Source organism: Candoia aspera, chromosome 5 (assembly GCF_035149785.1).
Source record: "Candoia aspera isolate rCanAsp1 chromosome 5, rCanAsp1.hap2, whole genome shotgun sequence".
NCBI classification, from domain to species: Eukaryota; Metazoa; Chordata; class Lepidosauria; order Squamata; family Boidae; genus Candoia; species Candoia aspera.
The window spans coordinates 96,779,884-96,803,423 of record NC_086157.1 but is presented as its reverse complement, the minus strand read 5'-3'; the positions used below and the strand labels follow the sequence as shown (position 1 = coordinate 96,803,423).

Genomic DNA, 23,540 nt, shown 5'->3' with positions numbered 1-23,540 from the left:
CTTTGGGGCCCGGGCGTTTTGCGCGGCCCCGCCTCTCGCTTCCCGGGATGTGGTGTCGGCCGCCTGTGCCGTCTGCTGGCTTTCCGCTGGCTCGTGTGGGTTCGGTGCTTCGCTCGGGGTGTGGGCTTGTGCGGGGACGTCATTGGGTGGCGCGGGGGGCATAAGCGCCTGGAGCATGGTCCGGAGTTCCGTCAGCTGAGCCCGCATGGCCGCGAGTTCAGCTCGTGCCTCCTCGTCCACAGCCCGCACCGCCGCTGGGGCCGGTTCCGTTGGCGCGTCCTCGGGGGGGGGGGGTTCATCGTCCCTCCGCCGCGGGTCCGCTTCCTCCTCCGTCTGATGGGTGTCTCCGTCGTCCTCCTCCGTGTCGAGCACCGTGGGGCTGTCGCTCCACGCCCGTTGCTGGGGTGCGATGTGGGGCGCGGGGTCCTCCGCTGGTTTCGGAAGTCGTGCTGCTCCCTCCCGCGGTCGGGTTGCCTCCGTCGCCATCTCCCCTTGGGGTTGGAGCTGAGGCTCGGGTCGGGTGGGGCGGGCGTCCATGGCTCCGGGAGTCCGCGGTGCCTCTGGCCTCGGTCGGTCCTCCTCTGTCTCTTGCCGCGCGGCTCGCCCTCCTTGCCCGCGCCGTTCCGGCCTCATCTTGCTGGCCTTCTCGCCGTCTACTCCTCCCGCGGCTCGTTGTCGTCCGGTGGGGCTCGGCGAGGCTGAGTTTATGACTCTCAGCTTTATGTCATGCGCTGCCTACCTCTGAATAACGTTCAGACACTGGGTTGCAAAGCAGGCTCTGGTTTATTTCAGGATAGGTACAACGTTGTTAGAAAAAGCTGAGAGTGACAGGAGCGCGCCGGTGCGGGGTTTAAATACCCCGCGCCGGTCAGCGCCCCCTCGCCCTCGGTCACGTCACCCCCCTTTGTCCCATGCGTTGCCCTGCCATTGGTTGAGGGTTTCTAGGATCGCCCATCCGCAGGTTTTCATTCTTCTGCTGATTGCTTTCAGCTGGGCGATCCCCGTGGTATTGCTGCTGATGGCTTGGGTGGCTCCGTGATCCGTTTATCTATTGTTTGTTAGCCGTTAGTCGTTGTGGGTTGATGGCTACTTAACTTGTACCCCTTCACCTATTTCCTTGTCATTGTCATGAGTGCCATTGCGCTGATTACTTTAGCTCAACGGCACTCATGACAATCATTCTCTGAGGGAAAAAACACAGCTAATTAATATATGTTATATAGGGTATAGTTTAAACTTGATCCACATCAAATGTCATGATAAATATTTGTGTGGGGGGGGTGTTGCTACACAATTACATGGTTACCCTGACTACAGTTTAAATTACTGTATTTTACAGTATCTAGTAAATAATACAGTTCAGTTTTATGTATTTGTCTCATTCTGTCACTTAATAAGAGCACTGTAATCTATGCAAAAACCTGCTTCCTCATGATGTTCATCATTGATGTGCCTTCATTTGTTGTTTAAGGATGGTGTTACTCGACCTATGACAGCAGTGCAGGCAGCAGGTTACACTAAAGCAGCTTCAAGAGGTATGTTTTTGATGTCATAAAATATGGTGTCCTTCTAGAGCATCTGAAAAGGTTGTTGAGGATATTATTTGGAAGCAGTTCTAGTCCTTCCAGCGATGCTAAAGAACAGCTAATTGACAGTTGGGCTATTGATGTATGATGTCCCACAAAGTGCCCTCATGGTGTTAATATCTACATATAACTGGTGGGGGAAATTATCCAAAGATTTGGAATGGGGTGAGATCAGATGCTGATAGCATCCAGCTGTACCCCCAACTCTAGGGAAGCAATTAATACCTTTGAATGTTGCATAAGTTCAGTTATGGGCTAGATGGAGAATAAGCTGAAATTACAGCCAGAGAAGATAGAGGTGCTCTTGGTCAATAAGAAAATGGACTTGGGGACTGAAGTTTATGATGGGATTGCATCCCATATGAAAGAGTAGACTTGTAGTTTGGGGGTGTTCCTCGATCCTCAGCTGTCACTGGATTCTAGGAGGCAGCTGTGACAAGGAATGCATTTATACATTAATGGCAGCACACCAGCTGCAACTCCTCTTGAGCCAGTCCGTTTGGCAACAGTTATCCACAACTTGGTTATATCCTGTTTTTTAATTTTTTTTGTAAGAATTTTATTAAGTTTCAGGACTAAGATAAAAGCTACAAAACAAAAAACTACAAAAAAGAGAAAAAAACTAAAAAGATGTGAAAACACAAGATTATTTTTTTTTCAAAATTACAGAAAGATGTGACTTCCGACTTTTAACAGCAAGGATATACAAAAATTTTCCATAATCAATCTCTTACTCCAAATTAAACCAAAACCACATTATTTCTATAAATCATTCCACTTTGGCACATTATAAAAATCACTAAGTACAGTTACTCCCTCCTCTTATAGTAAAATAAAGGGAAAAAAATCATATAAACCTCCTAAACAACTTCCCTCCCAAAAGATAACACTTACCCCTTTCCTACTACTCTTCTATACATTTCTATCTACTATAATAAAAATCAAACTAAAAAGCACATGAATTGTCTGCCATTATACTTAATAGTACAACAATTTTAATAATCTTAATAAACCCAAAACCATCCAAATAAACTTTTTTTTAATACCTTAATAATCTTAATCCTAATCCTTAAAGACAAATAACATCAGTCAAACCCTAAAAGCAATCCAGATAAATATTCTTAAACCCTTATCCCACTTCAAAATAAACCAGAGCATTTACATATCCCCACAATGTGCACAGATCTTTTTTCTTTTAAAAAAATTGAACAGCTCAACTGCCCCCCTCAAAAATTCCAACTTCTCTTCAGAAAACCTCCCATACATAATGACCCCTTCTTTTTCATGGCGTTCCACCAGAAAGTCAATTTCACTTAGTGCTTGCAGATCTCTCTCTCCCTTAAATTTCTCCAACTCCATTGTACGATCTTCATCTAGCATCTCAATAGAAATCTCAATCTCTTTCTTAGAAGAAACATTTCTATCAATGTTGAATTCCTCAGTTTCATCCACTGTATCCCCAGCCAGATGACACATTTTAGACCTTGTATTTCCCACAATGTCCTGAATGTCTTGCATAAAAGCTTGATAGGAGTCAGAAAGAATCTGTTTAAAATCTTCCATGTGTCACACAGTAGATTATGGCGCCCCCTAGGAACTTAACCAGTAAAAGTCGAAGATATAGAAAAGTTCTGGAATGTGTTTACACAAGCAAAAGTGAGATAAGCAGGCAGTTCCCCAGGGAAAGTAGAAACCAAAAGCTGAAAGTTCAAATCAGCTGATTCAACTTGTAGAAAATGCAATTATCTTCAAATTTAGTACAAAAATAGTAACAGGAAGACAATTGTTTACTCTCAATCCTCCTTAATATTTGGAAGGAAAACAAAGTCCAAAACTTAAAAAAGAATTTTTAAAAAAAGTAATCCCAAAAATAATGATAAGCACCGAGAGAGCCAGTTTCTCCTCACTGTATAAAGCCTCTCTTAGGGTATGCATACTTAAATATATATATATATATAAATTTGGTGGTTAGAAATGGGGTGGCCAGTCTTAATGTCCCTTTAAGGCTACAGTGCAGCTTGGAAAATGATGATGTCCCCTTCTCCTAGCTAGCTCTTACCAGTTGAACCCGAAATGCTGTTTGCGATCTTCTGGCTACAAGCAGCTGTCCAGAGGACAGATGGGGTGATTCCAGGTGTTTTCCTTTATCTGGAGAACACTCCTGGGCTTCAGGAAAACTTGCCTGAGCCCCCCAAAAATTGCCACATTGTCAGCTCCACCCGCTAAACCTGCGGGCACAGCTGTTCAGTCCACCATGTCCCCACCGGAAGTCAGTTATATCCTGTTTTGATTACTGGAAATGCAGTATATTTGGAATCCCCCTTGCATTGCTTCCAGATTATAAAATATGCTTCCTCAGGAATTGTGCTTGGCTACAATTCATGGTGTTTAGAAATTCTGTAAAGACAGATCTCATTTATCAGGCTTTTGACTGTTAACCCATTTTAGTATTAATTTTAATTTATGTTTTACCTTCTAGGGTTGTACTTATTTTTAATTTTGTGATAAACACATTAGGCTTCAACAGGGAAGCATATTGGCAGAGTTCTCAATAATATTTATTAATTTGTAGGCTCTGCATTTGATCCTCTTGGCCAGGCAAGAGGTCCAGCTCCTCCTCTAGAAACAAAAAATGAAGATAGGTATGTAGACAGTTTTGTTACAGTTACTGTAAAAAAATAGTGTTTCTTCAAGAATACATCATTCATTCTGAAGAAAGAAAACAGAATTTGATTGGAAGAAGCTGGATCTTTATTTTTTCACACTGTGGTATTAGGACTTGTTATTATAAAAACAGTGACTGTTTTAAATAGAGTGCCATAGTACAAAGAGTGACAGTTGTACTATAGACTCATTACTGTGGGAAAATGTTCTGGTGTCACACAAAGCCATCTTCAAGTACTTTCCTAGGACTTGGATAAACATGATTCGTTATTAATTTCAGTGTTTTAATTTTTAAAAGTATGACAATGGCTATATGAGTTATGTTTAGTTATATATGCTACCATAAATCCATTCCAGTAGAGTTGATATCAGCTCGCAGGTTTAAATCCTTCTAACCACCTGTGTTTCAGTACAGTAAGTAAGGTGTTGGACTAGGGGTTGGGGGCAGGTTGTCCACTCTTAACTATGGAAAGTCACTGCGTGACTTTGGGCTAGTCATTTCTTTTCAGCCCAGGCTAGCTGCTGTAGGGACAAAATTAAGAAAGATCACCATGGAAGCCGTTTTGAGCTGTTGGAGGAAAGGCAGGACATAAATTAATTAAATAAAGGCAGGGTATAAATTAATTAAATAAATTACCCTGCCCTCCTTGTACCTAATGTCTTTCTGCAGATTAAACAGCTATTGGTGGCAAGTCAGATTGTACCTACTTCATGCCTCTGTGTGTGCTTCTCAAATTTGCTCTGGATAGTCAGAGCATATTTGGAGGTGGGCAGGAAATCAAGAGAAACTCTTGTTTTACGAGCTGATGTCCACTCATGTAATATAGCCCCACTTAGATCAAGACTGGCTGTCATGCACAGTAGCATTAGAATCTTTCACTAGCTAAAAATACTATGGCCTCAACAGTTTTTCTGCAACCTGCAACATGTTCTTGGGAGGTCTTTTCAGGGACTATGTATTTTTGAATTCCTTCAGAAATAGTCCAGCCTGAGTATTTCATTAGAAAGAAAGGGTAGAAATATCTGTATAAAATAAATCTATATAAAAGCAAGGGCAGCCAAAACAGGACTTAACGTAGTACACACAAAAGTGTTGCTTTTTCGCTTTGGTGTTTGTGGTGCTGTACAATTCTACTCTTTCCTTATTTCAGTCCAGAAGGAAAAATTAAACAGTTAGAAAAAAAAGTGAATGAATTGGTTGAAGAAAGCTGCATTGCTCACAGCTGTGGAGATTTAAAGTTGGTAAGACACAGCCTTTAAATATTGTTTCATCCTGAGATACAGAGCTGCATTCTTGCTTTTATAGTTTTCAGATGGCCAGTTTGTTTTTTGTGGTGAAGGATGCAGCATGTGAGATGGCCATCACAAAAATCTTAGCTGGGTAAAAATTCAGCACAAATCTCATCATATCTAGATATGCCTGCTATATGAATTCATCCATTATGTGTAAAGTTAAAAAACTAGTGCAACTACCTTGATTAACCAACTGATTCATATGGCAAGCATGGTTATGTACAATTTGTGGCCTGCTCATACTTTTGCTTCTGGCCATTGTTGTGTTTGTCTCAGCCCTCTTATGGAAAATGATGAAATGTTTTGTTTCTAAGGAATGCTGAGCGGAGCTTACAATCTAGAGTATGTGTATCCTGCAATTATGTAAGTTTGGGGTTTTTAGAATGTGGTTTGGGCTGGGAATTCAGCTTCCTCAGCGTTCATTTAAAAAATAATTAGCCCATCTATCTGCAATACATGGTGGCAGCAGTGAGGATTCCAAAGCTGAAAGGCAGTATGCTCTTCCATCATCCAGAAAGCCAAAGACTGCACTCCACTGTAAGACTGTGCATCTTATGTGCATACAATTTTTGTAGGGAAGGAACAGTGGAGGGAATTTGCTACATCTGTGCTTACCAACAAGAATATAGGAACTAGTTCCTGATTTTTTTTTCCTCCTTCCAAGCTAAAATAACTGTTCATTCCTTTCTCTGTATATGCAGTTTTTTTAGATTTCATATTGGTATTCAAAATCAGCTATAAAGTGTAATGGGGGATGCATTCCCTACTTGAGTATCCTTATGACATGAATATCTTTGTTGCTGTTGCATCCTATTAGTAATTTTATGTGCAGTTATAGAAATGGGTTTGTGTGAATATATATGAAAATAGTTCGTTTTATGCAGCATTGTCTAAGGAAGAGCATGAGGCACCAGTGAAATATAAATTATTTTCTTTAAGTCTCTAGAAAAGGCGAAAGATGCTGGAAGAAAAGAAAGAGCATTAGTAAGACAACGTGAACAGACCATGTCTCCTGCTAATATTAACCTTGATCTTACTTATACTGTAAGTAGCAATGGATCAAGAAATCTCACCATAAAAACAGATTCAATCCTTGTAATTACATTGAAATGCATATTCAGAATCTTAAGAATGGGGTTAATCATACATGAAGGATGACACTCAGATGAGTATTTGAATGTATGTATTAAAGTGCATGTATTGTAATTATATTTAATTGAATGTCAGCATTCATGTTTGAGTTTAAAGACCTCTACAACATGAATCAGATGGTCTCAAAATTATTCTGTAACTGTAAGTTTTCACTTGCCAATATTGATAATAGCCATATTTTATTTTATTTGTTTATTCATTGAAAAGATTTATATGACTACCCTCTTATACAATATAACCCTGGATGACTAACAACAGTAACATAAATAAAAAAAACAAGAACCCCACAGAATTAAAACCATCACACACAGCCCAAGTTTAGACATTCACTGTACTATATTAACTAGAATTAAAGCCCACAGATGCTTAACAGTTATATAAAATTGAACATTTATGGCCCAGATTAATTATTTCTGTGTAGTTAATATATTTTAGATAAATTTTACTCTTTTTTCTGTGAAATGTAGCTATTGTGTGAATGTCAAGCATATTGATATGTCAGGCCGTTTGTGGGTAATTAATTCATTCTAAATTTCAAAGGATGTTGACATGCTGAAGTTGATAAGCTGCAGAGCAAAACACTATTCACTAGCATCACCCTTATTTCTAAAATGCCCTTGGGTCCCAAATTGGCTTTCTTAGGAAATACAAACGATGGAACAACTGAGTACTTTACTTGAAAATTTGCCCATTTGCCTTTAAAAAAAAAAGCAAACTTAAGTAGAGCAGTAGGGAATGTTGCCTTACATTGCTTTGTAATCAATTATTTAGGCTAGGCTGGGACAATTTTTAAAAATCCCAGAAAAAGGCAGTGACAGATCTGTTCCTGTTGTTGCTACGAAGCTATCAAAGTCAAGCTTGATTTGACTTCATAATCACCTTTATCTTTTAATCAGTTATGTCCCCAGAATAGCCATTGTGTGAATGGGCAAGCCCTCATGCCCAACAGTCACATTGCGCTAGCACTCGTAAGGGGTTCTTGAAATTCCAAATGGGCCCATGAGCTCAAAGGGCTCCTGGCTTAGAGGTAAAAGACCACATCTCTGAAGCCTTGCCTTGAGGAACAGGGTACCCCACACCAGCTTTTCAGTATGTCCTGCTAATAGCTGTTCTGTTCTCTCCCCTACTGTTTGTTGCTGCTTTCTCTGTTCTTCCAAAGGGCAGCAGTTCTTTTCCTATATTGTTGCTATACTACTGACTGCTACAACTTCGTGATGAAGAAAGTTAAAACTGTTGCTTCTGGAGGGCAGTAGAAATGTTCTCACTTCTTTTCTTTTAGGTGCTCTTCAATTTGGCTAGCCAATACTCTGCTAATGAAATGTATGCAGAAGCACTAAATACATATCAGGTCATCGTGAAAAACAAAATGTTCGTCAATGGAGGTAGTTTACCTTTACAAAACCAAACTGTGCTAAATACTTATCCTAGGAAATGGGAACTCTTCACCATAGTCTCTGTGTCTCTGTTCATTGATACAAGCAAAATGTGCCATTTCATAAACCCAGAGTGATATTTTTCTTTTGTCAGATATGCTTTCAAATCTGAAGTAACAGCTTGTAACAACTTCTTTGTGAATTGTTTAGCAAAGGGGTTGCCAAGTATGCTTATCCATTGAGTGGATTAAGGCTTTGAGCTTTAATAAATTCCTCTAACTCAGTAATAGTTGAATTCTGCAGCTATCTTTTGATCATCCGTATTTTGCAGCCCAGATATCCTAACTCTAATAATCTGTCTCCTTTTAAAAATAATGCACTAAACTCATCTGTGTTTAGTTACTGATTGTATTCTTAAGTGTATGTTCTGACAATTTTACCTACTAGGTTAGACACTGCAGAAAAAGTTTGTAAGGTATTACTCCAACTAAAAATCGGCATCTGTTCCAGCATAATCCCCAACTGTTGTAAAAACAGGTTTTTCTTGAGCCCTACCTTTTTACATTTCTTAGAAGTAAATTATGATAAGCAGTTGCAAGGCATACCCAATAAAGCTGGTGTTTTGTTGTTTTTTAAATAAAATGTCTATATTTCTAGTCCTTTTTATAGAGTCAGTTTGACTGAAGTGGCATAGAAGTTATAGTTTGTAAATAAAGAAATAAACTTACAGGAAAATACAAGCCAAATGCAAGTAAAGAAGGCTGCTGTGTATATACTTATGCAGCTGGAAAATGAAGGTGTCGGGCATTCCATTTCTTTTTTGCCCAAAATAGCTCATTCATTCTTTTTATTTTCCTCTTCTCCAGACTCTTCTATACCAAGTATATATGTTTTATATATAGATATAGCCCAAGTGAAATTCTGTGAAATTACTGGGATATGAGCTACATCTTATTCTGTATTTACAGGTATGCTGAAGGTGAACATGGCAAATATTTATTTGAAACAAAGGAACTATTCAAAAGCCATCAAGTTCTATCGAATGGCTCTAGATCAGATTGCAAGTGTCCATAAGGAGATGAGGTGAATTCCAACAGGATTTGACCATTTGTTGTTTATTGTAACTTCCTACCTAAGGAGGCCTGTTAGTCTTGTTCATATGCTGTCTACTGAGACTGCTTATGACCTTCTATTGATTTCATTGCTATCTTCATATTGAGGGCAAAGTAGACACTTTATCATACTTAATTTGTTTTGGGGTTGTTACTGCTCTGTTGTTTACATTGTTAAATTGTACTTTTAACTGTATTGTAGGCAGAGTTAAGCATCCATAGGCTATATATTTTAAGGCACAGTTTAATAGAAGATTCTAACAGTGATGTATTTAATTAGGATTAAAATAATGCAGAACATTGGAGTTACATTTATTAAAACTGGCCAATATACTGATGCCATTAGCTCATTTGAGCACATTATGAGCACATCACCAAACCTGAAAGCGGGCTTCAACTTAATCCTGTGTTACTTTGCTACTGGAGACAGAGATCAAATGAAAAAAGCCTTCCAAAAACTGCTTGCTGTTCCACTGGAAATTGATGATGATGACAAGTATATTTCACAAGGAGTAAGTATGCACAAAGAAATAACTGCAATTTCTAGAGCAAAAACGTTTGTGGAAAGGAAAAAGAGTTCCTTGGTGGCATATAACACTGGCATAAAAATGCTTTATGATCAGATATTAAACAGTGGTAATTTCATCCCAGCACATCTCTTTTTTTACAGGCAAATATTTTAAATGCAGTTTTGAAGTAAAGTTTATTACATATATGAAATGCATGGTTGCATTCTAGCAGTATTTAAATGGTTCTGATTTGGACTAGCACATCACCTGCTGCATTATAAATCACACAAAAAGTGCAGAAATACTTGATAAAGCCCCTATATGGATAAAGGGATTTTTGGATCAAAAAATAAATAGAAACTGATACTTTTGGAACTGAAATACATCCTCAGTTTGGTGCAGAAATAAGCATCTGGCCTGCCCTACAAAGCATAGCTCAGTTATTTAAGAATAAAGACTTTGTTCAGGTTGGGCTGCTGCAGTGAGATGTGCTGAGTTAGGTAGCTAAGTTCTGTATTATTGTCTGAAGAAAAATAGTTTACAGAGTATGACATGTAAAATGTTACGGTTTTCATTGATACTTTTCTGTGTGCATATATCCATACCTGTTCTTTAAGTAACTTCAGTGACTAGATATCGCTTTACCATTTTTAGGATGATCCACATACAAACCTGCTGATGGAAGCTATTAAGAATGATAGCTTACGGCAGATGGAACATGAAAGGTAAAAGTGGAAGTCTCTCATGTATTATTTCTAAAGGTCTTTCATTATCTTTTATATTTTGTGGGCATGTTTAAGCAGGTGGAAAGGGGAAATGAATTCAGTGTGTTTTTCCATCTCTCTACTTTGGTTATGCTAAATAAATAAATATATATATAAATTACAAATCACTTTATTTATTTACCAAATTTCCTCATCTCTGCACTGTCATAATTTTTTATTTAAGACTATAAGAAAAGTTAAGAAAAGTCAAGATTACAGCAAATCTGAGCAACTTTATTGGTAAAATGCTGTGCAAATTGGTCACAGTGGTCAGGCAGGAGATCTTAAGACTGGCTTTCCCCAGTAGGAAGTTTGTAACCCTAAAGAAGGCCACTGGATGACAGCCCACTAACACAATAAGCATGCTTCACCTCCCTTATTGCCAGGTAGGCCCCAGCATGGCACATACTTGTGCTTGGTCAGATTAACTTCTCACTGTCCTCTGCCAGTGCTCCTAGCATTGTTTCTGGCTCTTCATTTCCTGGAAGGCCTCATTGAACCAAGCACTGATTGGGATTGGCCCCCAGAAGGAGGTCATTTGGGGACATGTGTCACTGAGTCCAGTTCTCCTTCTCCTGCCAATTACTCAGCAGGCACTAATCATAACTGCCCACTGGAGACCTGGGAAATTCCCCAATCACCCTTTGGAAACCAATTAGATCCAGCAGGCTTTATCCCCTGTTTTATCGGTATCGGTGGTATTTGGGGCAAGTAAGTAAAACTGTTTGCAAAAAAAAAAAATTGTAGTCCTTAATTTGACATTTTAATTTTATATCTCTCTGACAAATTAATTTCCCTAAAAAGGGTTTGAGAAAATACGTGGGAAGATGGGGTTTAAAAACTGGACAGATAGGATTGTTAATAATATGTTCCATTGTGGAATGGTCCAGTTTAAGGTGCCAGCCAAACAGCCCTGCCCTCTTCAAGGGTATTTAATTCCATTCCCCCACTCCTGATTTTCCATTCCCTCTTCCTTCCAATGATTTAGTAATATTCCATAATCCTGGCACTGGTTCAGTCCTATTTCGCTCTTTGCCCTATAGAGTTAGGTGGGTAGTGTGAGAATCTGAATATTTGTACTTTTGCAAACATTCAAATTTGCTAAGCCTACTGATACTTTTCCTGTTTTCCATTCTCAAAGAATCAGTTTTCAAATAGAGGATGGAATGAGTGTCCTAATCAGTACTTTTAATGGAGGATTATAGTTCGCAAAAGTTTATCTTAAGCCGCAAATCAGTTTCCTTTTGAAGTACCTTAATTGTTGTTTTTTATTTAGTACTTAATATTCATTAAGTATTTATTTATTTATTTACTTACTTACTTAACTATTTAAATCTAATATTTATTTAGTACTTCCTTTGATAAGGTTTTGTGTTAGCCATTATATGTTATAATGCTTTGCCTTTTTTCACTAGAATATCTTCTGTTTTTAAGGAAAGCTACAGCAGAAAAGTATATTATGACAGCTGCTAAATTAATTGCTCCAGCAATTGAAACTTCATTTGCAGTAGGCTATGACTGGTAGGTGACAATTTTCAATTGAGTTCTCAGTGTCTAGAATGCTTCCATGTACCTCCATGGTTCACAAGTTATACTCTGGTTGATTCTGTTAAAAGTTGAATATTATGTCATGGTCCTATGCAATGACTGAAGTAAAATGAAATAATTTACAGTATATTTTATTGATTGTGTTTTTGCACTTAAAAGCTCTAATGCCTGGATCTTTAATAGTAACAAACAATATGACCTTTCTCAGTTGAGTGGAATTCATACTGAATTACAGTATAAAGCTGTTGCAAAACAGATCTGCACAACAAACTCACCGTATCAGTGCTTTGGTAATCTATTGGGTACTCAGTGAGTCTCCTTTTAAATATCTGGGTCTGTAAAGTTGTCAAGTATTTAAGTCAGTTTATAGGATCAGCTTAATCAAGAAGTTGCCTTCTTGATGTAGAAAGTCCCACTATAAGTTTTTTTTTTCTCTTTTGTGTCTCTTGAAGGTGTGTAGAAATGGTAAAAACTTCTCAATATGTAGAGTTAGCCAATGACCTGGAAATCAATAAAGCAATTACCTATTTGCGGCAAAAAGATTTTAATCAGGTACAGTGTTTTCATAAAATACTTTACTGCAAATTTATACATTGAATCATGGCCAAAATACAATTTCAGATGCATGTATTTAACAGATTGAAACCTTACTGTATTACATGACACTCTAAAATAGAATTCAGGTTGTTGATACATTTAAAAATCAAGTTAATGATTTTTGTTACAGGTTTTGGTATTTACAACATTTACTTGTTATTGGGTTGCTGTGCAGAACAGCAAGACAGGAGTAAATTTAATGATCATTTAAGATGATAAAGAAAAACATATTGGGAATGAGGCAGAATGGGTCATAGTATTCTTTGAATTTATAGATAGGAAATATCCACAAAAAATAAATATGGATTAAAGAGGAAAGTTTCAAACAGTTGCACAATTTCACACAGAACAGAGCAGGATCTTCATTGATTTAGTCATTTGACCATATCAAATCTTACTTAACTTTTTGCCATTTATTTCAAATTCTTTACATTCTTGAACTTATAGTTAATTTTTCTTTTATTCTGGAATGAAAGTAAATTCACTAGGTGGCTCTGCAAACTTGTCATTTTGAAGATCTCTAATAGCTTAAGGTAGTTAAATAGTTAATTTCCAAATAGTTAATTTCTAATGTTTAGAAAAGTGGGGTTAGTGAACCAATGTCCTTAAAAAGGCTTCGCCATGGTTGAGAGTTTGATGGCTTCTCTTCATCTCCTGGTGCTCAAACCTGTGGGAAACCACTGCCCAGTGGTCTCTTCGTGAGGAGCAGCCAATCGGAGCACAAGTGGTTGATCTGTCCTCTCCTTTTCCGGAGAGGTTCCATAGGGCCAGTTTCCTTGCCGGTCCTTCAGTTGTGGCCGTGACATTGTCTCCATTCATTTGGAGACGTGTTAGTTCACCATTCCTCACCTGGAAGTTCCAGAAGTATCCTGGTGGTTGCCAGCAGTAAGGTAAAGGGAAGCAGTAAGTTCAAAGATCATGCCAGATCTTCCATCTCTGGTCTCTATATCCATCAGCGGTTCTGTCTGAGTGGGCAATGCAAATCTTTAAACTATATTTTTGTCAATAAAATTGAATGTGGCTCCCAAATCCTGTAAGCCTGAAAGGTATATACTGTATTTGAATCTGTTTGAGAGTGTAGAACTATAAGCAAGATAAAATGTTATCTAGAGTCAGATGTCGCCTTGACTTCCTGATGGCTCCCTTTCTGAGCTTTTAAAAAAAGAGACCAACTTTGTTTCCAAAGATCTCAGGCTTAGGATATTAGGGCATTTACTGTTGAAATAGTCTGTGATACCACAAGCATGTCATTTCACAGGTTTAGTAAGATGAAAGAGTAGCAATACACAAATCCCAGCAAACAACTTATTTTTAATTTAGAACCAAAGTATCTCAGTATACATTGTGAAGGAGACTTCTTGACACTTTTCCTCACAGCATTACAGGAGGATGCCCACGTAAGCCACCTTGAGCTCTGGGAAAATGTAGAATATGAAACTAACACATAATAACACTGATCAACTAAAATCTATACCCTGCCTCCAAATTTCACAACATCTAAATATTATTCAGAATGTTTTTCTTCCCTCTAAAATTAATGATCTTAATAAACAATTCATTATAATGAGGAAAAAAATTATTCTATTGTAGTACCATGTACTTCCTAAGCAATTTACTAGAAAGCAATAAACTTGAGCTAGCTCCGTCTGCTTGGCATATGCCTGTTTTTGCACTTTATAAATTAAAATGGTGCTGTAATGCACTTTTTGCGGGAAACTGTTAAACAAGAATGACTTGGCTTATTTCTCTAAGGTACATGCATTTCCTAATAAGTAACTGAGATGTTGTGCTTCATAAACTTCTGTGTACTGGAAAATAGAGCCACATAAATTGTAACACATGTTTTTATGTTATAGGAGTCAATTTCAAGCTGTAAAATAAAAGAAAGGTTAACTATAAGTAACAAAATACAATGGCTGCAACATGTACTGCAATTCCCAATACATATTTTCAGATTTTAAGAATAAAACCTTTAACAAAATAATTACTTTTCTTGAATGTCTTTTTCATGTTCCAGAATCATTTAAGACAGATGTTTTTAAAGTCAACAAGAGTACCTCCATAAATAATACTATTGTGTTAAGAACCCATAGTAATAAATCTCTGCCACATAATAAAAGTTGAGAACAGCTGTGATATAAAATGAGGGGAGAAGTGATTGTCATTTGTTTTTAACAGTAACCTACACCAGAGTTTCTCACTTAGTGTTATTTCTCTAAAAGTGCAGAATGGTTGAGTACGTTTCCCTTTGTTTTATACTTTACTCCAATTATGGAGCTCCTTTCCAATTATTGATCCAATCATATCTATAAATATTCAGATTTGCATTATGCCATCTTTTGCATATAGCCTCCTGGCTATGATTCAGATGGCCCTGACCCATCTAGAAAGCTGTGAAAACCTGGCTTTTCCCTCAGGTGTTAGGGCTGGGTTGTTTGTGGAACCCAGTATACGTGCATTTGGGATTGTGAATTGTTGATGAGAGATGCCTCAGCTCATTGCGTGTGTTTTTAATTGTATTTTTTTCTATTTTCTATTGGATTTTTTTTTACTGTTAGCTGCCAAGAGTTATTTGCTTAAGATGGGCAGCCATATCAATTTTTGAAATAAGAATAATGTGTAAAATACTTTGAAATGATGCAATCATAAAACATACCTATATTGAGTAGTAACTTTGCTTATTAATTACTTCTAGGCTGTAGACACTTTAAAGATGTTTGAAAAAAAGGATAGCAGAGTTAAAAGTGCAGCTGCAACAAATCTTTCTTTTCTTTACTTTTTGGTGAGTAATTGAAGATTTTTTAAAATGAATTAAGTCTGAGGATGTGGAGCCTCTCTGGATTTTTTCATATAATTATAAATGTAGTCAATAGTTTTAAGAACAGATAACCACCCAGTACATTTTATTAATTGTTGAAGTTAATATCTTGAAATTGTTTACTCCAACTTCACACAAAATGTGCTTCGTTTCTTAAAGTTGACTGTTCAAAGTTCGAGAAGCTCAGTCTGTATTACTAAGTAATAAAGAGCAATGAGTTCATCGGTGCATGTTGCATCAACTGGTTTATTCTAACTGACATGTAGGCCAAAGGTTGTCCATTCCACCATAACAGCTTCCCAAGTTGCATTATTTAACAGGTGTTTAAAATGGAACAGAATGATACTGTTTTGGCAACTTTGAAATTCCCTTCCTTCACAACCACTTGGATTTTTGGGAAAATCATCAGAAAAGATGCATCCAACATGAAGTTAAAGCATTGATAATGGAAACAGGATTGATTAAATATCTTTTTTTCCCAATTTCTGATTGGTCAGTTAGAGGCAACATTGATTGGCTCATGGTTTCTCAGAGGCAGGAAGCAATGAAGGGAACCATGGGTCAGCTTTAGATTAATTCTGAGGAACTGGGAGTAGAAACACTTCTGGTATGGAAATGCCTTAAGAAAAAGATAACTGAACTGGATTTTTTCAATTTCTAAGAGCTTGATCTGTTTAAAATTATGCCAGCAAAGTATTTAGGAAGCAAAGTATACTGTTATATTGCTTAAGCATTGGGTTATAATCCTAATAGGTACTAGAATCTTTAAATGTTAATGTACAATTTTAATAAAAACTGAGTGTTACAGGTACTGATTTAACGAATTTGTATATACCAGGAATCAGAATATATTTTTGAAGAGTTAATTTCCAAAGCATCAGCAACTGGATAATAAAATGTGTTCTATGTTTAATTAAGGAAAATGAGTTTACACAAGCAAGCAATTATGCAGATTTAGCAGTAAATTCTGACAGGTACAATCCAGCTGCTTTGACAAATAAAGGAAATACCATTTTCATAAATGGAGATTATGAGAAGGCAGCAGAGTTTTATAAGGAATCTTTAAGGAATGATTCTTCATGCACTGAAGCACTTTATAATATTGGTAAGTCACAAGTTAATTTGGATTGCAATTTGAAATGCTTGGTACTCTGGATACAGAATATGTCATTTTAAAAAGTGGAAATTGCTAGTTTTGCTCTTAATCAGGGGGTCCACAATTGGAGGGCCAAGACAGTGAGTGCAACTGCAGATGAAAGTCCCGCCCCTTTCTGTACATGATGTTGTTGCATATAGAAAGTGAAAGATCTTTGATCCATAGTTGTACCTGCCATCTTGGCCCCCTTAGCTCCCCTGTTGTGGATTCCCCTGTCCTTAATTTAATTTGATCAAAGTCATAATAGCTAAATGATCATTTGTGCTGTAAGACCCCAACGTCCACATTAAAACAGAGACAGATTTCTTATTTATTGTAAGCAGGTTTCCTTGTCTGTTTCAAAGAAAGTGTCATTTTCTACACTTAAATATTTCTTTTATTTTGTAATTCATTATAGTTAATAGAGTGCACGGGTGTCTGCAGGGGCAATGGGGAAGAAAACAACATCTGCATTGCGATATCATTGTTTGAATGATGCAACTTACGTATATGTGTCAGATGTTATGATGCAATTGACTCAAATTACACAATTGCATCGTTTGTGTGACATCATGAAACATACGTCATTTTAAAATTACTAGGGTTTATAATGGATGCCTGTGATAAAATAGAAGAGTTTTGAACCCACATAATCACCCCATTTTGGCATTGTGAGGAAATGGGAAAAAGCAAAGCATCAGAAGCCCTCCCAGGACACACATACTTTCATCCAGTATTTCTAATTAGTGTCATATAAGATACCAAATGCAGGCTAAGCTTTGCATCAGAGTTTTCTGTCCATTTATGTGTGCTTATATCATTTTTTACCATTAGAAAAAAATCCCAAAATGGATAACTTTCTGGTATATGTAGGCTTTCATTTAATTATATTGTGGTAAATGTACTTTTAGTTCAGTTTATTTCTACTTTTCACAACAAATATGATTTTTTTGTAGGTTTAACGTACAAAAAATTAAACAAATTAGATGAAGCATTGGATTCTTTTCTGAAGCTTCATGCGATCCTTCGAAACAGTGCCCAGGTTCTCTTCCAAATAGCAAGCATGTATCTTTTTAACAAATCTAATATCTGACATTTCAGATATTCAGTGCCCTATAGAACTCAACTGTAGTACAGCACGTGTTCATCTGAATATTGCAAAGTATCAAGAAAGTCTACATAAGATATTCCTTAACTGACAATATTTCAGATATGAATTAATGGAGGATCCTAATCAGGCCATTGAGTGGCTCATGCAACTTATTAGTGTTGTCCCAACAGATTCACATGCATTAGCAAAACTTGGGGAACTCTATGATAATGAAGGAGACAAGTCTCAAGCTTTTCAATATTATTATGAGGTAGGTATTTTAAAAATTATATTTCTGTATCAGCCTTCATCTAACATGCTAGCTGGGGCTTACTGGAATTAAAATCTGATGCTTCTGAGGGTCATTGAGGAAGGCTAATCTGTTGCATTTTCTTATATACAATAGGTTTATACAGTAAGTGAAAGCATGCTTAATTTGACATTTTAAGATGGCAGAGAGTATACAGAATTCAACATTCTGCTTAGTCAAGAATAATTCTTGGTAAATGTATTTGCTATATATATTTTTATTGGTCAAGAATATGGAATCTGTAGAGAAAACATTTTAATCAGTAACACAACAGTTAAATTTGATTTGTAACCTAATTTCTTCATGTGGAAAAATTCTCGTATAGGATTAAATAGGTTGATTTCCCTTATGTGCATATTATCATTCACAAAGGTATTGTGAAAGATCTTTGGAAAATTTGAGGTAATTTATATCAGCAGATCAGGAGGAAAAGAATGATACATCCCTTATAATTATTCCTGGATTTTTATTTAACTTCTCATCTTCTACCCATTATTTCTAAATTTGTCCTTTTAAAGTCTGTCAAACAATATAGAATGTACTCAGCTCCAGCCTTAACATAATACCTACTGAATTCAGTGAAAGTTAATTCAAATTATTATAACCTTTAACCCATAGCAATGGCTCCAGACATCTCCACAATTCTTATAATCCCTGTAAAGTTCAGATCTGTTGAAATTTACCTTCTGGATATATATTATGAAACAGTTCAGAAATCATGTTTGTATAATCTTACCCTTTGGAATTTATTTATTTATTTATTTATCAAATTTATGAATTATTTAGATCAGCCTTTTCCAATTTCTAGTATGTTAATACTACAACTTCCATAGTTTCAGTCAGTACATTTGCTGACTGGGAATTATGGGAGTTGAAGTTTAACACATCTGAAGGGCAGTGGGTTGAGGAAGGCTAATGAAGAATCCACCACTACCATCACAACCAGTGATTTAGAAAAAGATTGCTGATATTTTAATATTATTAGTGTTTAGCCCCTCCAATTGTTAACCAGATCTAAGTGGGTTATAATCCTGCCATGTTTAAGTAGGATTAAAAGAACTAAGAAATAGGACCAGATAAATTAATTAATATCCACAAATTTAATACAATAATAGTAAAATATTTCTATGTCATATTCCTATATCCTATTTCTCTCATACATAAGAGGAATCTCTCTTAATTCATCTTCCCCCTGTTAATTTTTTTTTATTATTTTCCTAAATCCCAATAATACTGGGGCAAGTTGAATCCCAGGGGAATGCAGATCCAGAGAAGAGGGCCGCATTACAGAAGTCCTGTCTCCAAAAACTGTAGACAGTGTTCTTTAACCTGGAGATAGTGACCTCTTTCTGATGTGATTGAGCAAGGAGAAATTATTGGGAACATGCAGTCCAATAGATATCCAGGTCCATCCAGTTTTAAAGCTGACAACCAGCACTTTGAATTGCATACAGAAGCCAACTTTAGCACATCTCTTCAAGTACTGTTGTTAGATAGGCAAACCAAGGAACACCAATAATTGCTCAAGCTCCTGACGTCTTCTTCAGAGAGAGTTTCAAATGGTGAGGAACTTCACAATAATATAATTGTAATATACTGTAACTAATGTAATATTTTATTACAGTATCATTGACCAAGAAAAATAGTATTTTGAGGAAGTGCTTCCTTTTTTCACTTTTAAAATGCTTGCAAATCAGATATGCAAGAAATAAGCCCTTTTTAAATCAAATGTTTTCATAATTTTTCTGTTAATTGCAAATGAGCTATGTTCTCTTTAGTGATTAATAAATGTGTTAGTACACTGCTTCCATTCATGTATTACATATTTTCAGCATCTGGAGAATACACATAAATATGTAAGATATTCCAGAAGCAAAATAAAGATGTTGTTTATCACTAATGTTGAGAACCAGTTTGGTGTAGGGGTTAAGGCACCAGTCTAGAAACTGGGAGACTGTGAGTTCTAGTCCCGCCTTAGACACAAAGCCTGCTCCAGTCACTCTCTCTCAGCCCTAGGAAGAAGGCAATGGCAAACCACTTCCGAAAAACCTTGCCAAGAAAACTGCAGGGACTTGTCCAGGCATTCTCTGAGAATCAGACACGGTTGAACGGATTTTAAAAAAAGAATCATTAATGTTACTACATTTCTTTCACTTCTTTTATTTTGTCAGTCCTATCGGTATTTCCCTTCAAACATTGAGGTCATAGAATGGCTTGGAGCCTATTACATTGACACGCAATTTTGTGAAAAAGCCATTCACTACTTTGAAAGAGCAGCACTTATTCAGTAAGTAATTGCAGCACTTGTATGTTCAGAGCCATTTCACATGTACAGGCATTTCCTGCAATATTGTTATGATTGATATAAATTAGATATAGAAAGTTGAGTAGGTGATTTTTCAAGAATTATATTCAGTGTTTCTTTGATGCTTTTTAAGTGGCTGTGCTATGATTTAACTTTAAGGAAAATGCAAGTAACTCTTCAAGCAATGAGAAGGATGAGTTATTCTGGATGATAGTTTTCTAGATCTGTTCTGATATAAAGCAGAAGTCAATACCTTTGAACTATTCCAGTTTACCCAAAGATATGTCTAATATTTTGACTAGATTCCACTGGGTTTATTTGATAAACCTTAAAAGCATTAGTGGTGACAAGAATGACAAAAGAATGGCTGAAAACATTATATCTGACCCAGGATATATTTTTTAAAAAATGCTTTCTTAGAGAATATTTGATTGGAAGGTGGGATATAATTGAAATAACTAACTTCTAAAAACTTTGCTTTAAAAAAACCCATTCATTATGATAGACTTTAGAATTTACTTCCAATTTCCCCAACTTGGACATAAAACTCAATTGAAATAATGTATCGTATTTGTACCTCTCATAAATTGGATACCAGAGATTCTCTTGATGGGTCCTGTGATCTGTATTCATGCATCATATGAACCAAGATTTTTCAGATATTGTCTATTGTATAAACCAATGGCTATCATTAAGACAAAACCAAACAAATCAAAACCATCTATATCATAAGCTTTATTTTTGTATGAGAAAGATTTAGGATTTAGTGTTATAACCCTGATTCTAATAGAGTCACATTAAATTGTTAAGAATTTGACAAAAGTAGTTTCAGTAAGGCTAAACGATTTTCTTTTTATTGTTATGCTATTAAAGATGGAATCATCTTTTATATTGAGCCTAGTCTGAATTTCATAATACATCAAATAACATTTTCTGATTTAATTATTTCTTGGTAATTCAGGAATAGCAGTTTCATACTTCACTAGTTTTTTTAGGAAATAGCCAATGGAAAAGTATTAGATCAATAGAGGTACTTTAAAAACAAAAACCTGAAGTTTTATTGAGCATTTCAAAATCAATAGTCATAGATAAAGCAGGAAGGATTTAAATTTTAAAATTACAGAAAGAAGGCAGAATAATAATCTTGGCCTCTATCTGTGCTTCAAATAAAATCTATTCTGCTTGGTATTTCTTATTAATGTTACTTTGAGCATTAATTGTATATCTCAGTAATGATCTCTCCATCTATAGATACTATCTTTTTGGGAAATACTATATATCTCTGCTTTAAATTTTAAAAAGTCAGTGGTCATGTTATAGAATCATTCAGCCTAGGACTCTTTGCCCTCTGGGAAATATGTAAAACAACTGAATGAACTTTAAAATATCGTAAGAACTAGACTTTTTTTCTGAAACAAGCCTCCTTGTTCCAGAAAAGACCCAGTGTTGTAGCCAAACACAGAGACTTATTCACTTTTATGTTGTGAAACTTTTCAAAGAGGAATTGTATTAACTATAAAACATCTTATTCTTTTTTAAAAAGGAATGTATCATATAATCTTTATAAACAAAATTATATATTATTCAGAAATTATTATGGTAAAAAGTGTATTTATTTTCAATTAAATATTACCATATTGAATTCCCAAGTAGCAAGCTTTCATGTCAGCCTGTTTGGCAGGCACTCCGTTCTTCTGTATGTATCAATAATTCTCGATAAATGTTAGTTTTTATATTGTCTGATTTCATCCTCTGTTAACTTGAAGTTTTGGATTGTGCAGTATTGTTTGGAATTTGAACACTAAGGGTATGATCTTGCCAAAGTTAAGCATATGAAATCCAATTAATTGCAGCAGGAGAAGGGAAAAAACAGCTCAACGGTAAAGCATGTGCTTTATATGCAAAACATAACCCCCAGCATCTCCCAGGAGGGCTGCAGGAAAACGTCTTAGTTTGAAATCCTGCAGAATTTATGCCAGTCAGTGTAATAATATAAATTATGTGAATGTATCATTTAACTCAAGAAAAAAGACCACTGCCTAAAGCTGAGAGAATATAAACTACCTGATAATTAATATACATGTGCTTTCTGCTCTCCAGATGAAGTAGTTGCAACATAAATATTAATGTTAGCTGGACCAAGTCTTCAGTGTTAAAAATGGTTGGAGTTCATCCAGTAAACTCAGAGTACAATCTTCAGTGCTGTTCTTGCCAGATTACAAGTTGCCATGGAAACTTAATTCAAATGCATGCTTTTACCCTCCTAATAGAAAGAAATCATGTTTATCCAAAAAAAAATTCACTCTGAGTAGTTCCATTTTGATTACATTCATTCATATGCTAGATATTTAAGGAAAATTTTTCAGTTGCATTACACTGTGATTTGTGTACTTACAGGCCAACCCAGGTGAAGTGGCAGTTGATGGTTGCTAGCTGCTACAGAAGAAGTGGTAAGTGTCCATACCTATTGCACGTTGGTTCTGATATTTTTCTCTTTCTATGATTTGGCTTATCTGGGCTTATTTATTTATTTATTGGCTAATAGGTAACTATCAAAAAGCTCTGGACACCTACAAGACAATTCACAGAAGGTTTCCAGATAATGCCGAATGTAAGTGATTTTTCTAATGTAATGCTCACTGCTTTTATAGTTACCTCACTTTTTCAGTTGGATTATGCCATGTGCAGATAATCGCCTTACTACTTGGTGGCCATCATAGTCGGTCTAAAGCAAGTTATCCATTACCTGAGACTCTCTTGTACACAGAACTGCACAAACAGACCCCCCAGGTCTCTTAAGCAGAGGAAGCCTCTGTCTGAATACATTCCCTGCATTGCAGTAAATGGGAAAGACGTGTTAGAAGGGATCTTTGTATTAAATGCACAAGAAATCATTGGGAAATGGCATTAAATATGATAGAGAGCAAAGTGAGGTTGGTGCAATGTACACTGCACAAGGTGCATTCTTATGGGACTTCATAAAAGGCCTGTCAGTCTTGTACAGGCACAGGGACTCTCTAGTAGTGCATTCTGATGCATGGAAATAAGTTCTATAGCATTTAATAGGCATTACTACCTAATAAATATGTTTATAATGATAAATTATCTAATTAAAAGTGACTTTTAAAACTGTTTAATATATTCAATTTAAAAACTGTCCCTCTCAATTTTCAGCATTTATTATAGAAGTAAGAGAGATTGAGAAAAGACATGTGCTCTTTTATTTACAAAAACGAAAAGAGAATTTGCAGGCAGGATTCTGATACCTCCTGTTGTCTAAGAAT

General features: G+C 36.3%; 1 protein-coding gene across 2 annotated transcripts in view; it reads left to right on the top strand.

Annotated features, from left to right (window-relative positions):
- The window catches only part of IFT88 (intraflagellar transport 88), a 45,280-nt gene that overhangs the window by 11,212 nt on the left and 10,528 nt on the right, over window positions 1-23,540 (top strand). For both annotated transcript variants that reach the window (XM_063305776.1, XM_063305775.1), the window contains 17 exons: window positions 1,472-1,535; window positions 4,159-4,228; window positions 5,402-5,492; window positions 6,483-6,587; window positions 7,975-8,077; window positions 9,037-9,151; window positions 9,461-9,692; window positions 10,344-10,414; window positions 11,888-11,974; window positions 12,454-12,553; window positions 15,294-15,380; window positions 16,335-16,521; window positions 17,508-17,616; window positions 17,762-17,912; window positions 20,123-20,238; window positions 22,654-22,706; window positions 22,802-22,867. In XM_063305776.1, coding sequence (XP_063161846.1) covers window positions 1,472-1,535; window positions 4,159-4,228; window positions 5,402-5,492; window positions 6,483-6,587; window positions 7,975-8,077; window positions 9,037-9,151; window positions 9,461-9,692; window positions 10,344-10,414; window positions 11,888-11,974; window positions 12,454-12,553; window positions 15,294-15,380; window positions 16,335-16,521; window positions 17,508-17,616; window positions 17,762-17,912; window positions 20,123-20,238; window positions 22,654-22,706; window positions 22,802-22,867 — 1,807 coding nt within the window. The remainder of the gene's footprint in view (window positions 1-1,471; window positions 1,536-4,158; window positions 4,229-5,401; window positions 5,493-6,482; window positions 6,588-7,974; window positions 8,078-9,036; window positions 9,152-9,460; window positions 9,693-10,343; window positions 10,415-11,887; window positions 11,975-12,453; window positions 12,554-15,293; window positions 15,381-16,334; window positions 16,522-17,507; window positions 17,617-17,761; window positions 17,913-20,122; window positions 20,239-22,653; window positions 22,707-22,801; window positions 22,868-23,540) is intronic.